Here is a 20013-nt window from a genome sequence, read left to right on the forward strand (position 1 = left end):
ACAAAATGAAATACTAATATACAGGGTGTTCCATTTAAAAAATACGAGAAAATTTTGTATTTGCAAATAGTGATCACACTGTATAGTTTATGGCTATATCTGAAAGATATTAATTTATTTAAAAATTACACTATACTAGAAAAACTTAACATGTCATTCAAATTTTTATTGCATTGGAAGCCTAATCCACAGCCTTTTGAATATTGCCATTTTTCTCAATAAAAGTGGAAATATGTCGAAAATTATTAACTTTAGGTCTATAATACCTTAGATAAAGTCTTAATATTTTTAAAAAATATATTCAAAAATGATATGATATATAGGGTTTCCATTTAAAAAAACACAACTTTGGTCCGTACCGTCGTTCTGACCCACCCTGTATAATCGAAAATAATTTTAAATTGTAGACAGCTTTGGCGCACATTAGTTTTGCTATAAACATTTTTTTGTATATAAGAAGACCAGAGGTTTGGCGCACACTGTATACTGAAGTTTTATATTGTAAAATATTTGAAATTTTTTTTTAAATTTTTTTCATTTACTATCCGCATTTACACATCATTTACTGTCCGCGTCTGTTGTTAAGAGTGTCCGTCGAAGGGAGTTAAAGGGTACAGGTTCATATATGGCCAAATAGGTTTTGTTTTAAAAATCGTCCGTATAGAGGAGGTGTCCGGCGAAGAGAGGTATCCGTTAAGAGAGAGTTTACTGTATAACATAATACAAGTATTCCATAATGTATTATTAAAATAAACAAACAGATAACTGAATTAAAATAAACTGAACCAATATTAGATAAAAGCAACAAATACAATAATACATTGCAATTAAGTATTCAATAATGTATATTCACATGCAAGTTCTTGTTTTTGGAGGAATATACTAGTGGTTTTTCAAGGAATAGCTCAGGGATAATAGATTCGTACGACACCCCGTATAGCGGATTAGGTTGGAGATTGATATGGGTTCTTCCACTATAACTTTTCCCGTGCATGAAATTATTCATGAATTACTTTTTATACTGCTTTTTTTTACTCACAGAAACTAGTATCGCAAAATTAAGCCGCTTGCCATAGAAACCACAGTAAGTTAAACAAGGATAAACAACATGACATGTATCTGATATCTTATTTACTATGAATTTTGACGTTTATGATTTTAGTGACAGTGATAGCGCATTGGTTGGTTATTATTTGAATTTATTGTTTATTTGGTCGTTTCAATTATTTAACTTTTAATTTAGTATATTGTAATTTTTCTTTTTAAATATAATTATTAAAACGACTAACTACTGTTCTCTCTTAATTTGATTACTTTCGGTAAGTACCTATTTATTTTTTTACGAAAAACGTGACAAGTAATATTTATGAGTGTGGCTATAGTTCTGTCAGCCGGACACTTATTTGTATATTTTCGAGATTAGTTATTATTTTTAACATATTTCTGAAAAAACGCTAAATTCCAAAGCGCAGCAGCTTGAGTTGAATGAATATTTTGAGTTAAAGGGCTATTACATTATCCTAAATTCAGGACCGATATTCAGGATACGATTTAGGACACTGAATTCAGTCACCTAGCTCGCGATTACACCATCCTAAATTTAGGATGCTAAATAGCACAAAGACAGGGTCTGAAAACCAAGAAGTGTTAAAACCACAGGGGTTCGGTTTAAAGCAGGTAATATTTTTAAAAGCAGGTAAGAAAACAAAAGCTTTTCGTAATCAGATTTGAACAACCAGCTTGAGTGACGGATGTGTCGAGTGAATTGTGAAAAAATGCCCCCAATTTTATCAAAAAACCAAAAAATTGGTATAGCCGTAGCGCTTGCGGTTGGTTCTATGCATATAAATAAAAAGAAGAAAAGAACGAGATGGGTGAAGGAGTACTTGGTATTTCGTCAAAAGCTAGCAAGCATGAACATAATGGGAGTCTTAGAACCAGGTGACTTCAGAAATTATGTTCGAATGGATTCAAAACAATTTGAAATGTTATTAAATTTGGTGACACCGTTTATACAAAAGAAAGATACTGTTTTTCGAGAATGTATTAGTACAAAGCAGAGATTAGTCGTAACGTTGCATTTTCTCGCAACGGGAAACACGTATTCAGATTTAAAATTTACTGATTTAATATCCCAGCCATCACTGACACAAATTATACCTGAAACATGCTTAGCTATTTACAGATGTCTGGAACATTATATAAAGGTAAGTGAAATAAAACACTTTTTAATAACATGAGGTATTTATTACACTTATTTATTAATGGTTTTCTTACCAAATATACAAATTCTTATATCGGGTGTCCCAAAAGTAGCGGAACGGTCGAATATCTCGTGAAATAAACACCGGATTGAAAAACTGAAAAATACGTGTTCAATAATTTTTAAAAATCTATCGAATGACAAAAACACGACCCCCGCTCCACCCCCTAGAGGTGGGGCGGGGGTAGCTTTGAAATCTTAAATGGAAACCCCCATTTTTTATGGTAGATTTGGATTCGTCATGAAAAATAAGGTAACATTTATTCGAAACAATTATTAGAATTGTTGATAGATGGCGCCTTTTCCAATTATAGCGCCATCTATCAACAATTCTAAAAAATGTTTCAAATAAATGTTTTTAAATTTTTCATGATTAATTCGAATCTGCAATAAAAAAATATAGGTTGCAATTTAACATTTTAAAGTTTACCCCCACCCTGCCTGTAGGGGGTGGGGTGGAGGGTCATGTTTGGGGCCGTCCGTTAATCACGTGAGACTCGAAGGGGGAGGGGTCTATAAAAAATCACGAAATCCCACAATACACGTGATATAGAGGGTCTTAAGGCTCACAATGTATCACCAAGTGGGAGGGGGGGTTAAATAATACCAAAAATACATCACGTGATTAATGGATGGCCCCTTTGGTGTTATTCGAGAGGTTTTTGAAAAATGTTAAATATGTACATGTTTTTTGGTTTTTCATTTGAAAGTGTATTTCTCGAGATATTAGAGCGTTTTTTAATTTACCTATGGTATTACAATAAATTGTTTTTTCCGATTATAGTACCATCTATCCACAATTTGAAAAAATTTTCAAATAAAAGTTGATCACTTTTACATAAGGAATCAAAATCTGCAATAAAAACTGGGGATTTTTATTTAAGATTTTAATGTTACCCCCACCCCACTTCCAGGGGGTAGAGTGGGGGATCGCGTTTGGTGTCATTGGATTGGATAGACTTTTAAAAATGATTTGATTGAAAACGTGTTTTTCAGTTTTTCGATCCGATATTTACTTTGCGAAATAGTCCACCGTTCCGCTACTTTTGGGACACGCTGTATAAAGCCGCCTCAAAAATAGGGAAAAACAAACATTCTTATATGGAAATTATAAAAATTATAAAAACGTCAATATATTATAAACTTTTCTTTTACTACTACCAGAAAGGTTGGATTTAAGAAAAGAAATTGTAAATTAAAGAGCTACAAAATGAAAACTTTTTTGAAATTGAGACAATTGCAAACTTTAATGATACGACATTCTACGACATTATATGGTAGGGGAGCCCAAGCGGGGATTTTTGCAGTTACTCGAGCGTGTCAGATTATCATATGGGGAGAAACCTGGTACCCTGCAGATGTACCTCTACCATAACATTGGCCCTTAACACAGGGACGTTCGTTAAGGGGGGCCGGAAAAAAATTTATCCTTAAAAATACTCGAAATTGTTAAATTAAGATAAGGTAAGTTAAGTACATGCGAAATAGTGTATATTTCAAAAATCTGACGATTTGGGCGGGGCTTGAGGAAATGAGTGAGTCAAAAATTTCACAAAAAAAGCGAATATTTCGCGAAATGACCGAAAAACTAAAAAATACGTCTTCAATATTTTTGAAAAATTTATCGAATGGTTCTAAACATGATCTCCCACGGAGAGGCGTGGGAGGTAAATTTAAAATTTTAAATACAAACTCCGCGATATTTTGCAAAATGAACATCAGATCGAAAAGCTGCAAAATACACTTATTCAATGTTTTTGAAAAATCTATCGAATGGTACCAAACACGACCCCCCACGAAGGTGGTGTGGGGGGTTACTTTAAAATCTTAAATGGGACCTCCAACTTTTTATTGCAGATTTGGATTCTTTACGTAAAAATAAGCAATTTTTATTCGAGACATTTTTTTGAATCATGGATAGATGGCGCTATAATCGGAAAAAACGATTGTTGAAAATGGAAAATTAAATTAAAAATGAACAAATGCCCAGTAAAATGGAAAATTTGACTTAACTTTTTTTGGTTTTAGGACCTAATAATCACAACTCAATAGGTCCCCATAACGCTGGAGTGACTGCAAATTTAGCTTACTTTGCTCCCCTACCATTAGGATTAAAATGACTCATTATCAAAAATATGCCTCATTATTTAGGTGTTTATAATCAAAAGGAACTAATTTCGCTCTTAAAAGAAAAATAAGTCATGAAATTATATCGCTCTTAAAGACTAGCAAATATTTTTCTATTATTTTAAATTCCACCATGACTCAAACACAACTTTCAGATTTATCTCTTTAATATTGACAATATAGATGTATCTGACTTAATTAAAACATTTGCTTAATTTAAAAGGATAGTTATGTATTTATTCCGTTACTATAGATCCTATATTATAGAACGTTACCAATCTTCTTCTTCTTCATGTGCCGTGCTCGATTATCGAACGTTGGCTATCAAATTGGCTATAGCAATTTTGTTAACGGCAGCTCGGAAAAGGGATGCAGAGGATCTGTTATACCATTCTCTCAGGTTTTTAAGCCATGACGTTCTTCTTCGACCTGGCCCTCTTCTTCCGTCTACCTTGCCTTGTATTATTAAATGGAGTATATTATATCTCTCTGGGTGTCGCATAACATGGCCAAAATATTCAAGTTTTCGATTTTTAACTGTTCTGACGACTTCTGTGACTTTTCCCATTCGGTGCAAAACAACTTCGTTACGATACCAATAAATTGATAAAATTATATTGTTTTTTTTACGTAAAATTATTTTACTCTCTGGGAAGGTCGAGTTAGGGAGGGGGCGGCAAAAATTACTCTCGCTCCTGGGCGGCAGATACCCTAGGAATGGCCCTGTTGGCGGTAAAATAATGTACCTAACTGTTGGTGTGTAGATGCTGTGGGTTGGGGTTGATGTGGAGTGTTGTGGGTTGATGCGGATTCGAAGGTGTGCGGAGGTGAAGGCTGCGAGGATCGTTGGTGTGTGGATGATTTACGTGGAGGCTCTGGTGACTGGACGAGGTATTGTGGTGAAGAGTGCAATGATTCTTGGTGTGCAGTTGGCGTAGACTTTGTAGACTGGACGTGATATTGAGGTGAAGCCTGCGAGGATGGTTGGTTTGTGAATGATGTAAGATAATATGGATGCTCTGGTGACTGGACGTGATATTGTGTTAAATAATGCAATTGTTGTTGGTATGAAGTTAATGTGGGAGGATCTGAAGTACCCGTGGATTGGACGTGATATTGAGGTGAAGCCTGTGAGGATTGTTGGTGTGTGGATACTGATGACTGGACGTGATATGATGTTGAAGATATTGGGGAAGGATACGGTGATTCTATGCAGTGCGAGGACGGCAAGGATGGACCAAAAGATCTGGAGTAAAATTCATTACGGGAAGATGATCTTGAAGTTAGAGACGGCGAGATTGAACTTCTGGTTGTAGCTCTAGAATAATTTGATGTAAATGAAGCTCCGGAAGAATCGGTCGAAGGGGATCTTAAGTCAATAATTGTATTTTCCGATAGTTTGTTCATAGTCCCATAAAAAATTATATCTGAGATCAATTTTCGGGCAATGGCATGTTGTTGCGGGTTTGTTATATCTTGTAATTGGAGACCGATTGATTTTCCAACAATTTCCCAATTCTGCTCTGTGCTGCTTAATAATTCGGAAGCCTTTTCCAATATCTCCTTTGGATTTGGTTTTTCTTTTTTCTTTTTTTTAAGGGTTTCGAAGTAGCTGCAGCTGAAGTTGAAGACTGTGGATCAGCTTCTGCAGAAGACACTGATGAATTCTGAAATAAATTAGATTGTTTATTTATTTTCAGCTACCACAATCAGAATCAGAATGGGAAGAAATAGCAAAAGAATTCGATGAAAAGTGGAATTTTTGTCATTGCATTGGAGCAGTGGATGGTAAGCACATTACTATTGAAAAACCACCTGGCAGCGGATCTCTATTTTACAATTATAAAGGGTTTTATAGTGTTATACTATTTGCTATTGTCAATCCCAATTACGAATTTTTGTATGTTCAAACTGGTACTAATGGAGCTGTTAACGATTCTGGTGTGTTTGAAACAACAACGTTTTATCAAAAATTTATGAACGGTTATTTGAATTTGCCGGCACCATCTCCGCTTCCAGGCGCACAAACTCCTGTACCGTACGTTTTACTAGGGGATAGTGCTTTTCCCATAAACAAGCATTTTATGAAACCCTTTCCGTCGAAAGATATTAACAAGGAGCAACGAATATTTAACTATCGCCTAAGTCGGGCCCGCAGGATAGTAGAGAATGCCTTTGGAATAATCAGACCTATCAATCTAGATCTTGAAAATGTAGATGCTATTATTTTGGCGTGTTGTGCCTTACACAATTATCTAAGAAAACGAGCGCCACGTTACATAACCACAAAATTGATTGATCGAGAAAATACTTCCAAAGGTTCGTTTACAAGAGGACACTGGCGTAATTGTACAGATGGGTTGCATTCATTAAATAACACAGGTAAAGGTCAGCGTAATGAAGAAGGAAAACAAGTCCGTGACACATTTATGAAATACTTCAACTCTAACGAGGGTAAACTCAGTTTTCAAGATAAAATGGTTAATATTATACCTACCTAAATATTATTACAAAAAAGTAGTTCATCTTTTATTTTTAATTTATACTTAATCATACCTCATCATCCTCCAAAGTGTCCCGGACTGGACGACAGGGCGTTGTGGTCGACTCCAGAAAACTTAAATAGTATTAATACCATATTGTGGGCTGGTATATTTCGTCTGTACCGGCACCAGACTGTCTGGACGCTTTCACCTTAAAAAAAAGTTTATTTATTTAAATCTTTAATAAATACTGTGAATCTAAACTTACTCCAACTACTTCTAGCACATGTAAAAACCAAATTAAATTAACAATATTTTTAATAACAGAACTACAGTAAAACCTGTGTTAACGGCCACCTGTACTAACGACCAGTTTGAAAATTACCCAAATAGGACCGTTACTTAAATAAGAAGGACTCGAAAATTACAGGACAGAGATTAATTTAGACAACATAGAGGACCGGAAAATCTAGTCATCATTGATATTAAGGAATTATTCTCCAGATATATACAATGCTGACAAAACAGGGCGTTTTTACCAAGCCATGCCTAACAAAACATTCGCATAAAAAATTTACAGGGAAGAAGGCAGTAAAACAACAATTTTGCTATGTGCAAATATGGAAGGTCTGAAAGAAGATCCATTAGTAATTGCATAAAAGTAAAAATTGGCTACAAGTAGCGTACAACAAAATACAATGGAAAGGAAGACTTGAATAGGCTTATGTTCAGATGTGGACGTGAATGGCTAGACGAAGAAGAAGAAAAGAAGAAAAAATTCACCCTGTTTTAAGGTACAGTCATATTGACACAATGCCTTTAGAATGGGTTTCTGACAAAAATGCTTGTATGACAAATTCACAATGAAAAACAAAATAAATAAAAAAATATGAAAAAAAAATTTAAGAAACGCTTTTCTTTAGTTACTAGTGCCTAAAATTAAAAATATAAAAAAATCAACTAAAAAGCAAATAATTAAAAAATCTTGAAAAAATCTAACACATTCGTGAAAGAAAAGCGTGGCGCGTCTTGATCGAATAAACAGTTTTCACCCCACGCTTTTCTTTAACGAATGTGTTAGATTTTTCAATTTTTTTTATTATTTGCTTTTTGGTTAATTTTTTTATTCACTTTAGTCACTCGTAACTAATAAAAAGCGTTTCTTAAATTTTTTTTCATATTTTTTTATTTTTTACTTTTTAGTCTTACACTTTTCAAACATTAAAATATATCGTCATGGTTATTAAAATATGTATAAGACATGATGTACAAACATGAAAAGTAGTAGGCATCGGCAAAAAATTTGAAACTTTATTGTTTATTTATGAAGCATAACGTAAACAATTAACGTAAAAAGTGAATTTATCTATAGTTCATATAATTAGCTACAATCTGTAAAAGTTTCAAGTTTCGTCATTGTAAAAAACAAGAGAATTTAAGCATTTTCCGTTAAAATCGTTTTTCTTTTATTTAAACAATTATTATTAAACATAAAAAATGTTTTTATTGACTATTCGTGTATTGTTCCCGAGAATGCATATGTCTGCAAATTTTTAGTCATTTGCATTGAACAAAAGACAGTCAAATTAACGTCCAAAAATTTGACCCAAACGATTGAACTAAAGAAAAGCGTTTAAAAAGTGCTTCCTTTACTCTACACGTCAAAATTGCATTAGAATGTGTTAAAATAGTCTTCCTGACACGAAATTCACTCACGTTACCAGCCATTAGATCAAGAAATAATACAAAATTTTGGATTGGCATTTGATTGAATTGTTTCTAGCCTTTATTAGTCCAGGGCGCATCTGTTTTGAGATGGACGTTGAGAGGTGACTCAAATTTTTTTGCAGAAATTGCTTGAAAAGAAATCAAATAATAATATTTGAGTTATCCTCCCTCTCAGAAAGGTCCGGAACATTGTTTAAATAATCAAAATGTCAAAAATTGAAGGAAAAATTCGATTTTTTTCTTCGTTTTTTGATTATAACTTTAAAAGTATTCATTTCCGAGAAAAGTTGTACTGACATAAAAGTTGCGTATTTAAATTTCCTACAATATAGAATTTGTTAAAAATTTAAAAAATAGTCACCCTAGTTGCAAAATAGCAATAATTGCGAAAAAACCATACAAAAACAAGTATTCGCATTTTACGTTTTTCAACCATTTATGCTACACTTAGAGCCTTCATGTTTCACCCAGAAAAACTTTATGATACAGTAAAACAATACTGTAAATTTCTTTAAGATCGGTTTAATAGATTTTGCAAAATAAATTTTGCAATCCAGCTTTCGCAAAAAAAATTCATTTTTTCAAAATGTTACAGGACTAAAAATAAATCAGATAGCAAGTTGAATTTTTTTTTGCTTATAGAAGTGTACTGTACCTATCATTTGCAATTTTCAAAATTAAAATCGATTAATTACCACGGCGTCAGAAACTTTTTGAAATAAACAATAATTTTTGGTGCTACGCGCAGGACAGCGGTGTTCGATTCACACAAATTGATTTCCACCAAAATTTCTTCCAATCTTTATCTAATATATTATTTTCTTACTCTATATTTTATTGTATTTTAATATTTTAATTCCACAAAAATCAAACTAATTTTATTATTGTTTGTGAAATATTGTTTAAACAATTGCATTTGTTTAAAAATAATAAACTTTTATTATTTAAGTTAAAATATATGAACAAAGAAATTTTTTGCTAAAAAAAGTGTTATTTCAGAGGATAGAGTATGTGTTTTTATTTTGCAATAAACAAATTTATTTATTTATATCGAAATTTAATAAAAATTAAAATGTATCAATCATTATCAAAGGTCATTATCATTATCAATCAGAGCAAACTATCCGCTGTCCTGCGCGTAGCACCAATAATTAATGTTTATTTAAAAAAATTCCTGACGCCGTGGTGTTAATCGATTTTAATTTTGCAAAGTTACGAATGAAAGGTACAGTACACTTCTATATGCAAAAAAATTTTCAACTTGCTCTCTGCTTTATTTTCAGTCCTGTAACATTTTGAAAAAAAGAATTTTTTTTACGAAAGCTGGATTGCAAAATTTATTTTGCAAAATCTATTGAACCGATCTTAATGAAATTTACAGTATTGTTTTACTGTATCATAAAGTTTTTCACGGTGAAATCTAAAGGTCCTAAGTGTAGCATAAATGGTTGAAAAACGTAAAATACGATTACTTGTTTTTGTATGTTTTTTTCACAATTATTGCTATTTTGCAACAAGGGTGACTATTTTTTAAATTTTTAACCCATTCTGTATTGTAGGAAATTTAATTACGCAACTTTTATGTCAGTACAACTTTTCTCGGAAATGAATACTTTTAAAGTTATAATCAAAAAACCAAGAAAAAAATCGAATTTTTCCTTAATTTTTTTACATTTTGATTATTTAAACAATGTTCCGGACCTTTTTGAGAGGGAGGATAACTCAAATATTATTATTTGATTTATTTTCAAGCCATTTCTGCAAGAAAATTTGAGTCACCTCTCAACGTCCAAATGTACTAATATTTTTACAGATGCGCCCTGGTCTATTATTGACAGTGGATATAATTTCAAGAATTGCGAAAAAAAAAACATAATTTCTCCAATGCACGTATCTAGAGTACAGCTGTTGGGAAAAGATTATCTCCTGCAACACTTAAGAAATGTTTTTCGAAAGCCGGCTTCTCTGATGTTATTCAAGAAGATTTGAGAAGAAGTCAATTTATATCCCTTGCCCATCTCTTCCCTTCACTCCATAAAGAAAATTTAGATTTGGATGAATTTGCTTCCATTGACATTGATATACCTGCAGATAGTAATAATTTTGGTATTACATACATTGTTGAAGAACTGCACAATAATAGTGAAAAAGACAATTTTGAGAATAGTGATCTGGACGAATGTGAAAATACAAAATCCACTTTTAGTACATTTACTCACGGTTTTTGCTGCAAATTTAAAATAACCGCTTGGATTGACATTGAATTTGGCATACACATAGCAAATATATCAAAGAACAAGAAGTGGTACTGTACCGATATGTGCTTTTGCCCAGGGGGTGAAAAAAATTACGTTCAAAGTAAGTCCGGAAATAAATAAAATAACTAATTCTAAGTTTTTTCACTAAGTCAATACTTTTCCGAGTTTTTGCGAGTGAATATGTTCCTAATGTTGTTCTGAAGCTATTTTCTTGTGGCATTTTTATAAATAACTATTTTTAATGGGAAATAAGCCACAATTTTCCTACAAAAATGATTTTATTAACGTTTCGACGTCCAAATCGGATGCCGTTGTCAAAATACAAAAAAAATCAATAAATTAAACAAAAATGTTGTTGCTTAATAAAAAATTCTTCTGATAATTTATTTAATCTGACTCATTTAAATAGGCAATTCAGACGTATATTATACATTTTAAAGTAGAAGACTTTAAAATGATATTGCCAATATTTATGAGTTGCGTTCCGGGGACGACTTTACTGAAATATAGTTCATTCGATTACATGACATCAACCCCAACTCGAGAATATCCGTCACAAAAAAATCGTAGCATGTGATCTGCCTTTAAAAAGACAACCAAATGCAACGGTGACAGTACAATTCTCGCGTTAGAGATTCCACAGTAAATCACGAGGGAAAACCAGGAAAAAACCTCGTGATACTATCCCGACATCGTAAGTATTAGGTCTTACTTTAATTTATTCTCTTTTTTCACAAAAAAATACACATAACTCAAATAAGTAGGTATTTTATCAAAAAACACATTTTTACTAAACATGTAGCTCATAAAACTTAAAAAACTGGTGTATGCATGAGGTCCCTAGACCCAATAGAAGCTAATGAGTTGTAGCTAATGAGAAATAGGTTCCTATTCGTCAAATTGCAAATCCAATATTTCAACGTGAGATAACCAAAAATTGAAGCACTTTTTGGGGACAATTCATTACAAAACTTTTTTAAACTGTTTAAAAAAACCTTTATTTAAAACAAACCTTTATTTTTGTTTATTTAAAAAGTTTCTAGCATCAAAAGCAAGTTACGGTCAAAATAAATCAGGTCCCTTTTTTGGTAAAAAAATCGGGAAAATCCCCCAAATTACCATATAAAATGAAATTAATCATGAAATGATTAATTTATTTCGTCGGTTCAAAGTGCTTATTTTTGAAAAAAATTGGTTTTAATGTAAATTTTTTTTAATTTTCTATTTTGAAAAAAAAAATTAACTTTTAGCGATACCGAAAATCTCAAAGAATAAAAAAATGTAGGTATTGCATTTCTAAATATTTTCGATTCTTGTTTTTCTTTAAGATAAAAATTGGTTATCGCTGTTCAAAATTTGCATACACTTGGGTTTAGTGACTCGTTGAAGCCCCTTCAAAAATAAGCACTTTGAACCGATGAAACTTACAGATCATACAGTATGGTGCAAATATCTGGAGTAAATTCGATATTTCATAAACCGACGACTTTAAGGAAAAATCTGGAAACAGGTCGATTTTTATTTTTAAAATAAGATATTTTGGCATATATTTCATACTAGTGATGTCATCCATATGGACGTCGTGACGTAATCGATGATTTTTTTAAAGGAGATTAGGGGTCGTGTGACAGCTCATTTGAAACGGTATTCAATTCTGTATTCAGTAATATAAATATTAACATATACACAGTGTCCAAAATTTTTTTTATTTAAATGAATTGACAAAAAAAGAAGAATGTAGGTATGCAATTTATTTAATTCAAATACGACGAATATAAACCTATTTTTCATTACCTACAATTCTGGTTCTGCTGGGTCCAGAGACCTTGTGCATATACCATTGTTTTCACTTTTTATAATCTATATTTTTGCGAAGTTAATTTTTATTGATGCAGTTCTTCTTGCTTTTTGAGTTAAGTATTTGAGAAAACCCGTTTCAAAATGTGGTTTTATTTGTTGAAAAATGGAACATATTCACTCGAGTTATATGAACATATAACTCAAAAAGTACTTACTTAGTGAAAAACTGCTACAGAACAAAAGTTACTTAGAATTAATCAGTTAATCCATGTCCGTACTTATTTTGAAAGTATAATTTTTCACCCCCGAGAAGGGGTGAAACTCACCCCCAGGGCAATATCACTTTTTTTCTTTGATATGTTAGCTATGTGTATGACACATTCCATGTCAATCCAAGCAGTTCTTTAAAATTAAGGGATGTAAAAAACTATTTATTGTGCAAAATAGTGGTGAAATTTTTGTCGGTGTCTCGAATGTTACTTAAATGTGAATCTGCGGTTATTAAATCAAAGCTAAACTGAACAAAAATTGACAAATTCTTTAACCCTCTGGTGCTCGAATTTTTTTATATTCATAATGGTAATGGTATTGGTATATTATAATACCATTACTAAATTTCATACTAAACTGAAAATTAAAGCGTAAAAATTTATCTGATCGCCCAAATTTTTAACAGCAGGTGCATATTATCCGATCTAGTCCAGACGCTGGTTTCGGTATTGTCAATACAATATTTAAAGAGTTATTGTAGCTATAAAATACTTAAATAGTACTGGAAACTTTTATTACGGTCCGCCTTGAGGCGAAGTAGTTCACTAGAGGGTTAAAAAAGCATGTTATTTTCGTAGTAGGTAGGTATCTATAGTATGTAGTTTATGAATATAATTATATTTAAATCAATCAAACCGGGAACTGGTGTATGTTTTCAAAAAATGTCATTGTTCAAAAATGTCTATTTACAGAATTATATTTGCTTTAATTAATAAAATATATAAAATTCTAATTATTTTTTATATATTTGTGGACTACAAAATCTGGCAATAGCTGGGATTGTATAACGGCCAATAGTTCTTTCATTTTTAGTGGCTGTTTTTGACAGGTTTCACTGTAGCTTTTGCATTTTATTTAATACAATAATATTTAGTTCATATTAAAAGAAAACTTACCTTTTTTGATTCCGTTAGATAATTAGTCCTCAAATTATCAATCTTCTTTTTTACTGTTTTAACTGTTGCACTTCTGTCATAATTTTTATATACACCTAATAGAACACTGTACCCTTCCTGTTTTATATTCTTGTGCATATAATTTGGGTCGCTTTTGTCCCATAGATAAGGCATGTCCTTATATAGTTCCAAGATATTTTGGATCACCTCCTTTTCTGTCGACATTTTCACAATAATATTGGGAACAAAAGACACACGTACACTCTTTACAGTAGACGAAGGGCCACTGAGCGTCCTCGTCCCTCGTCCTCGGGTCCTGTACATATTTTTAAAAATGGACTACGATAAATTATGAATGCCACTCCAGCATCCAGTGACACGTTTATGGTTTTGGGTACAAAAGGTACAGTATTGTACCAGATTGTACACCCATCCGATTTTAGACGGCTGTGTACCGTCGCCCCCGTACGAAATTATTCCGATTCGACTTTTTTGCACAAATTTGCTCAAAAAGAGGTCCTTATAACAAATCCACAGGGTGCTGGGAGGTGCCGAGGTCGGAAAATTGTTTAAACAATTTTTTTAAACAAATTCAAAAAATCAATTTTTTCACTTCGTATACTTTTTTAGACTTGATTTTTCTCTAAAATTAATTTTTGTCTTAATTTAAGACTTAATATTTTAATTAAAAATAATTATTATTATGAAAGTCAGAAAGTGACCAAATCAAAGTTTAAAACTCTCCTTCAAGAGCCTGAAGTAATGTTGTCATTATTTTATTACAAATCTATTATTTTTAATTATTAGCAATCAGCGCTATATAATAATAATTTTTAATCGAGTTATTAAGCGTTGAAAATGGCTATTTCCGCATTTTTCAAATTTTAAATCGCATGTAAATAGACAACAATCAATTTTAGAGAAAAATCACAAGAGACCTTTTTTGCTCAGAATGACTCAAATTATCTAAAAAAAATTGTTCGAAGTGAAAAACAGTGTGGATTTGTTATAAGGGGACGTTCAAGTATTACGTAACGCAGGTTGGGGGAGGTAGGGGCAAAAATCTTCAAAAATTGCGGTACGTAATACTTGAACGTCCTATTACGGTGCGTTACATAGGGGGAGGGGGGTCAAAAATCTTCAAAAATCGCGTTACGTAATACTTCGCGTTAAAGTTTGTGCAAAAAAAAGAATGTGTGTGTACTTTGTACGCACGTAAGAAGTTATACTTTTATTATATAATTTCAAAGAAATAAATATAACAGGTTATTTCTATTTTATTTAAATATTAAACTAACTTTCTTACCTACCACTTTTAAAAAAATTTTATTAAAACAATACCAAAAATTAAAAAAAAAAAAAAAAAAGAATATGAATCGTCCGAGATTTCTCGCTCTCCGGTCACACGCTCGACCACTGAGCTATATTCCCTTTGCTTTGACAGGTTACAAGATTTCTCATACATACTGACAAATTTAATAGACCAAGTGAAGTATACAAAAATACTTTAAATATACTTACTATTACTATAAAATATCTTATTCCCGAGGAAGACAAATCCAAAGACACAAAAATTATAATAAATAATACATTTACTAAAAACACTAATAAATCCTTTTAATGACTTATTGGCGCTGACAGCGCTGATACATACATATCTTGAAAGATTAGCAACGAACTACATACTGTCTGTGTGCGCATGCGCCCGGTATTATAAAATTTCACTCCCAATCGTAAAAAAGTATAACTTCAAAAATCTAATCGAAATAATTTCGCTAACCGGGGAGACGATACAGCCTATAGCGCTAATTGTTAATATGTAATTAAAAATAACAGCTTCGTAATAAAATAATGACTAAAGTTTCTTCAGGATCTTGAAAGAGGGGGTTTTAATCTTTGATTTGGTCACTTTTTACTTTCATAATAATAAGTTTTAATCAAGTTATTAAGCCTTAAAAATAGCCATTTTCGCATTTTGCATTTTTCAAATATTAAATCGCGTATATCTCGACAATAATCAATTTTAGAGAAAAATGACTAGAAACCTTTTTTGCTCAGAATGACCCAAGTTATCTAAAAAATTTGTTCGAAATGAAACAATTATTTTTGTGAATTTATATAGAAAAATTGTTTAAACAATTTTTCGACCACTGCACCGCCTGGCACCCTGTGGATTTGTTATACGGACCTGTTTTTGAGAAATTTGTGCAAAAAAAATCGAGTAGGAATAATTTCACTAACGGGGGCGACGTTATAGTCCCGACTATTTAGCCATTTAGAATGTCGAAAACCATCCTAATTAGGATGCTAACTGACTAAATGCGATTACACTATCCTGAATTCAGGACGTTCTAAATATCGGACACTAAATTTAGGAAGATGTAATAGCCTCTTTAGAAAGAGTGGAGGACCTTCGGAACCTCTTACATCTGTTCAAGAGAGTCACTGCTGCTTTAAAAATATCGCGGCGAACAATATACTCCAAACAAAAGGAAAGAAAACAATCCCATCCTTTCAAGCCCAGGCAAAAATAGACGTCGCGTAGTTTAAAAGTAAGACGACTGATAAGCCCGAGGCACAGATTAACCCAACATGTTGGGTTAATATGTGCCCGAGGCATCAAAAATGGTAGTACGGAATAAATTGTACGATGTGTACCACAGAGTAAGTATTGATTTCTTCAGTGTGAATTTTATGATAAAAAAGAACCTATGTAAGTACTTAAATGTTAATGAAATTTTCTGTCTAAGTACTCATTTTTGGCTATAAAAGACGGTAATGAATATTTTTTTCAGAGAAGCATGTTTCTCTTCAGAGTTTGACATGTCAATTAACGGATAAAGAACTAGTGGATATTAAAAGTTAAAATACAAAAGGTTGACAATCGAAGGGCATTAATTGAGCAAACTGATATTGCTGGTGTACGAGCCAGATTCCTTCGTAAATATATGGAAAATCTTGAGAGTGTATTTACAAGATAAGTTGTTTTTTAGCTGAAACTTGGGTAGGTATACTTCAAAAAAAAAATAAAACCAATTCTAGGCAAGACCATAGCGTCAAAAGTGTCCGAAAACCAGGCTAGAATGGTAAACGTTTTGTAATTGTTCATGCTGGTTCTTCCAAAGGATTTGTTTCGAGAGCAAATTTATTATGTTGTTCACAATCTAACGTAGCTGATTATTATGTGGAAATGAACAACGAAAACAATTGATACCTAATTTAAAAGAGTCATCATTGATTGTAATGGATAATGCTTCATACCACAGTATTCTTTTAAATAATAATAAATAATATTAAATACGACTCAAATTTTTTCAAAGCTGAATTGCTGCAAATAGCCAAAAATAACAGAAAAGAAAATATGTCTGTAATTGATGACTTGCCCCGAGAATATGGTCCTGAGGTGTTGAGACTGCCCCCTTATCACTGTGAATTTAACACAACTGAATGAATTTGGGCAAATTACAAGTCGTATTATAATAAGTATTATTGGTAGGGATGGACATTCTGATACTGCTGTTTTAAACAAATGTGCAACAAGGAACTAGATCAATGTAATGCAAGATATTTGGGAGAACTGTGCTAGACATACTAATGAAATTATTACAAAATGGCATATCCGAGAAAAGTGTATGTTTAATATGGATATTTAACCAATTATAATAAATACTCGTGGTAGCTCAGATTTTGACCGTGACAAGAGTTAAAACACAAGAGTTTCTATTGCGGTTGATTTTATGACGATTTTGATATTTCGATAACGACCTCCGAAGTGGGAGTCAAAACACCAATAAAATCATTTTTCAACTTAAATTGTGGCTTATTTTCCAATTAGAATAGTAAATTCTTTAAAACATAGGTGTAATTTTTAGGTGTATGTATTGCCATTCTACGAGATGAAAATAAAAAAATATACATTTATGACAAATTGAACGATGAAACCTTGAGGCCATATTTTTATGTAGAAGTGTTAATGCTAAGAGGGTCTTTTAAAAGTTGGAAACAACCGGTTTTCTACTACATCGACTTTCAGCTTTCGAAATAAAAGTTATTTAAAATCATGGAGTTTGCAGAATCGTCAGGTAAATATGATAACATTGTTCTGAAGCTATTTCTTTGTGGCATTTATGTATATATATATATAAAGGGTTGTCTACAGCTAATGCCGTTTCCCTTCCGTCAGCCAGGACTTCCATTTTTTTTCGATCTTCCCAGTCTCCGTCTTCCAATCCTTTCTTAGACATGGCTTCGTCGACTTCATTTTTCCAAGATCTTCTAGGTCGTCCTCTTCTTCTCGTTCCTCTTGGGCTCCATTCTGCAACCTTGTTTATCCAAGTGTTTTCTGCTCTGCGTACGTGGCCGTACCATTTCAGTCTTCTCTCGTCTATATATTGAAGGGCATCTTTTTCCACTTGCATTCTTCTCCTTATCTCCTCATTTGTTATTCTGTCTCTTCTGGTGAGACCACAGCATCTTCTCCAGTATTCCATTTCGGTTGCCAGAATGCTTTTTTGGGTTTTTTGTATGATGCTTCTTACTATTGTCTGGTATATCATTCTTTTTGTTTTTCCCTTGATGTTTTTATTCCAGATTACATTATGGAGTTGTCTGATGCAAGATCTTGTTTGTCCCAATCTACTTTTTATTTCTGCTTCTGTTGTTCCGCTTTTCGACATTATAAAGCCCAAATATTTAAAATTCTTCGTTCCTTTTATTTCACCTTGTTCTTCTACTTCTAAGTTTTTTACGTCTTCTTCCGATATTACTAAGTATTCCGTTTTCTTCATATTTATTTCCAGGCCCACCTTTTTGTATTCCTCTTTTAGTTTTCTTACCATGTAACTGATATCCTCTTCATCTTGAGCCATCACCACCTGATCGTCTGCGAAACACAATTGCTCGATTTCACCGACGATACCTAAACAGTTGCCTTATTAAGTAATTCTTATCGATAGGAACTTCCTAAGTCAATAATTAAGAACAATAGCGTTTCACAACTAAAAGAACTGCTTATCTAGGAAATTCTTTCCTAGGTATTAATTCGGGTACGTTTGAACTATTTTTGATAAATAAAAAGAAGAATACGATGACATTACCTTACTTTTTCGATAATTTGTCATTATTGTTTGTTTATCAAGTTGGTTTTATTCAGTTTTGTACTGTTATAGTTATTTGATTTAGTAGTTAGTTATTTGTGAATTAAGTTTGTTAAGTTTTGTATGTTATTTGTATATGTACAGTGAAATGGAGGAAAAGAAAAAAGTTGTAAATTTTACACATGACGAAAAATTAAAGTTAGTTGAATTGTCATTAATGAAATAATTTTAAAATAAATAATATGTTAAAAATTGCTTCTTTCAATATTAAGTTTTTAATGACATACTTTTAGTGATATCATGAATGGATTTTTGAAACACAACACTAGTTTGTTAGGTAGTAGATAAACTACATAATTTTGTCAATAGACCTGTAAAACACTCCCAAATGATTTTCTATATTTTCCAACACATATTATATTATCAATATAAAAGAAAATACACGATTACAACTAATATACCTAATATTACAGAATAACAGAAAAATAAAGGTAAGAAGCAAATTATTGACAAACGTCACAAGTACATTAGTCAAAATTGTAAAAATATAACCTGACTGTCAACGATAAGTAATACCTAAAGCTTAGGGAGATCGAAAACGGTATCCTAACGGAAGGTAATGCTTAAGCGGTTTAGGCAATTATTATCGTATGGTGAAATCCGTTTTAGAGTTAGTAAGTACCTAAACCCACTTAGGTAATTCTTAAATATTTAGGTATCGTTGGTGAAATCGGGCAAATATGTAGAGATAATCGTCCCTTATCGGTATTCCCATACCCCTACACTTTGTCTTCCAAGTTGTTAGTGCGTGTTCTAAAAATATTTTAAATAGAGTCGGTGACGTTGGGCATCCCTGTAGTAATCCTTTTGTTGTTTTGAAGTTAGCAACTACCTTGTTTCCGATTTTTATATTTACTTTATTTCCACTGTACATGTTTTTGATTGCTTGTGTTAGGTTAGGTGGTATCCCTATTTTAGTCATTGCTTTGTACAGTTCTTTCCTTGGCACGGTGTCGTATGCCTTCCTAAGGTCTATAAACGCCATGTGTACATCTTTGTTCTTAGCTCTTTTTTTCTCTATTGTCTGTTGTA

The 20013-nt window shown here is 32.3% G+C and overlaps 2 protein-coding genes across 2 annotated transcripts; one reads left to right on the forward strand and one right to left on the reverse strand.

Moving 5' to 3' along the window:
* Window positions 1-5101: 5101 nt before the first annotated feature.
* Window positions 5102-5797, reverse strand: LOC126891310 (putative protein TPRXL). The gene has a single exon (XM_050660488.1). The coding sequence runs from the start codon at window positions 5795-5797 to the stop codon at window positions 5102-5104; it is 696 nt and encodes a 231-aa protein (XP_050516445.1).
* A 45-nt stretch (window positions 5798-5842) lies between these two features.
* LOC126891311 (putative nuclease HARBI1) lies at window positions 5843-6891 on the forward strand. Its single transcript, XM_050660490.1, has 2 exons — window positions 5843-5854; window positions 6091-6891. Exons 1-2 carry the CDS (start codon window positions 5843-5845, stop codon window positions 6889-6891), a joined length of 813 nt encoding a protein of 270 aa, XP_050516447.1.
* Window positions 6892-20013: the final 13122 nt, after the last annotated feature.

Source organism: Diabrotica virgifera, chromosome 9 (genome assembly GCF_917563875.1).
Source record: "Diabrotica virgifera virgifera chromosome 9, PGI_DIABVI_V3a".
Taxonomy (NCBI): Eukaryota; Metazoa; Arthropoda; class Insecta; order Coleoptera; family Chrysomelidae; genus Diabrotica; species Diabrotica virgifera.

Coding starts and splice junctions, on each gene's coding strand:
- LOC126891310 (XM_050660488.1), bottom strand. CDS start 5,797: ATGAACAAACTATCGGAAAATACAATTATTGACTTAAGATCCCCTTCG.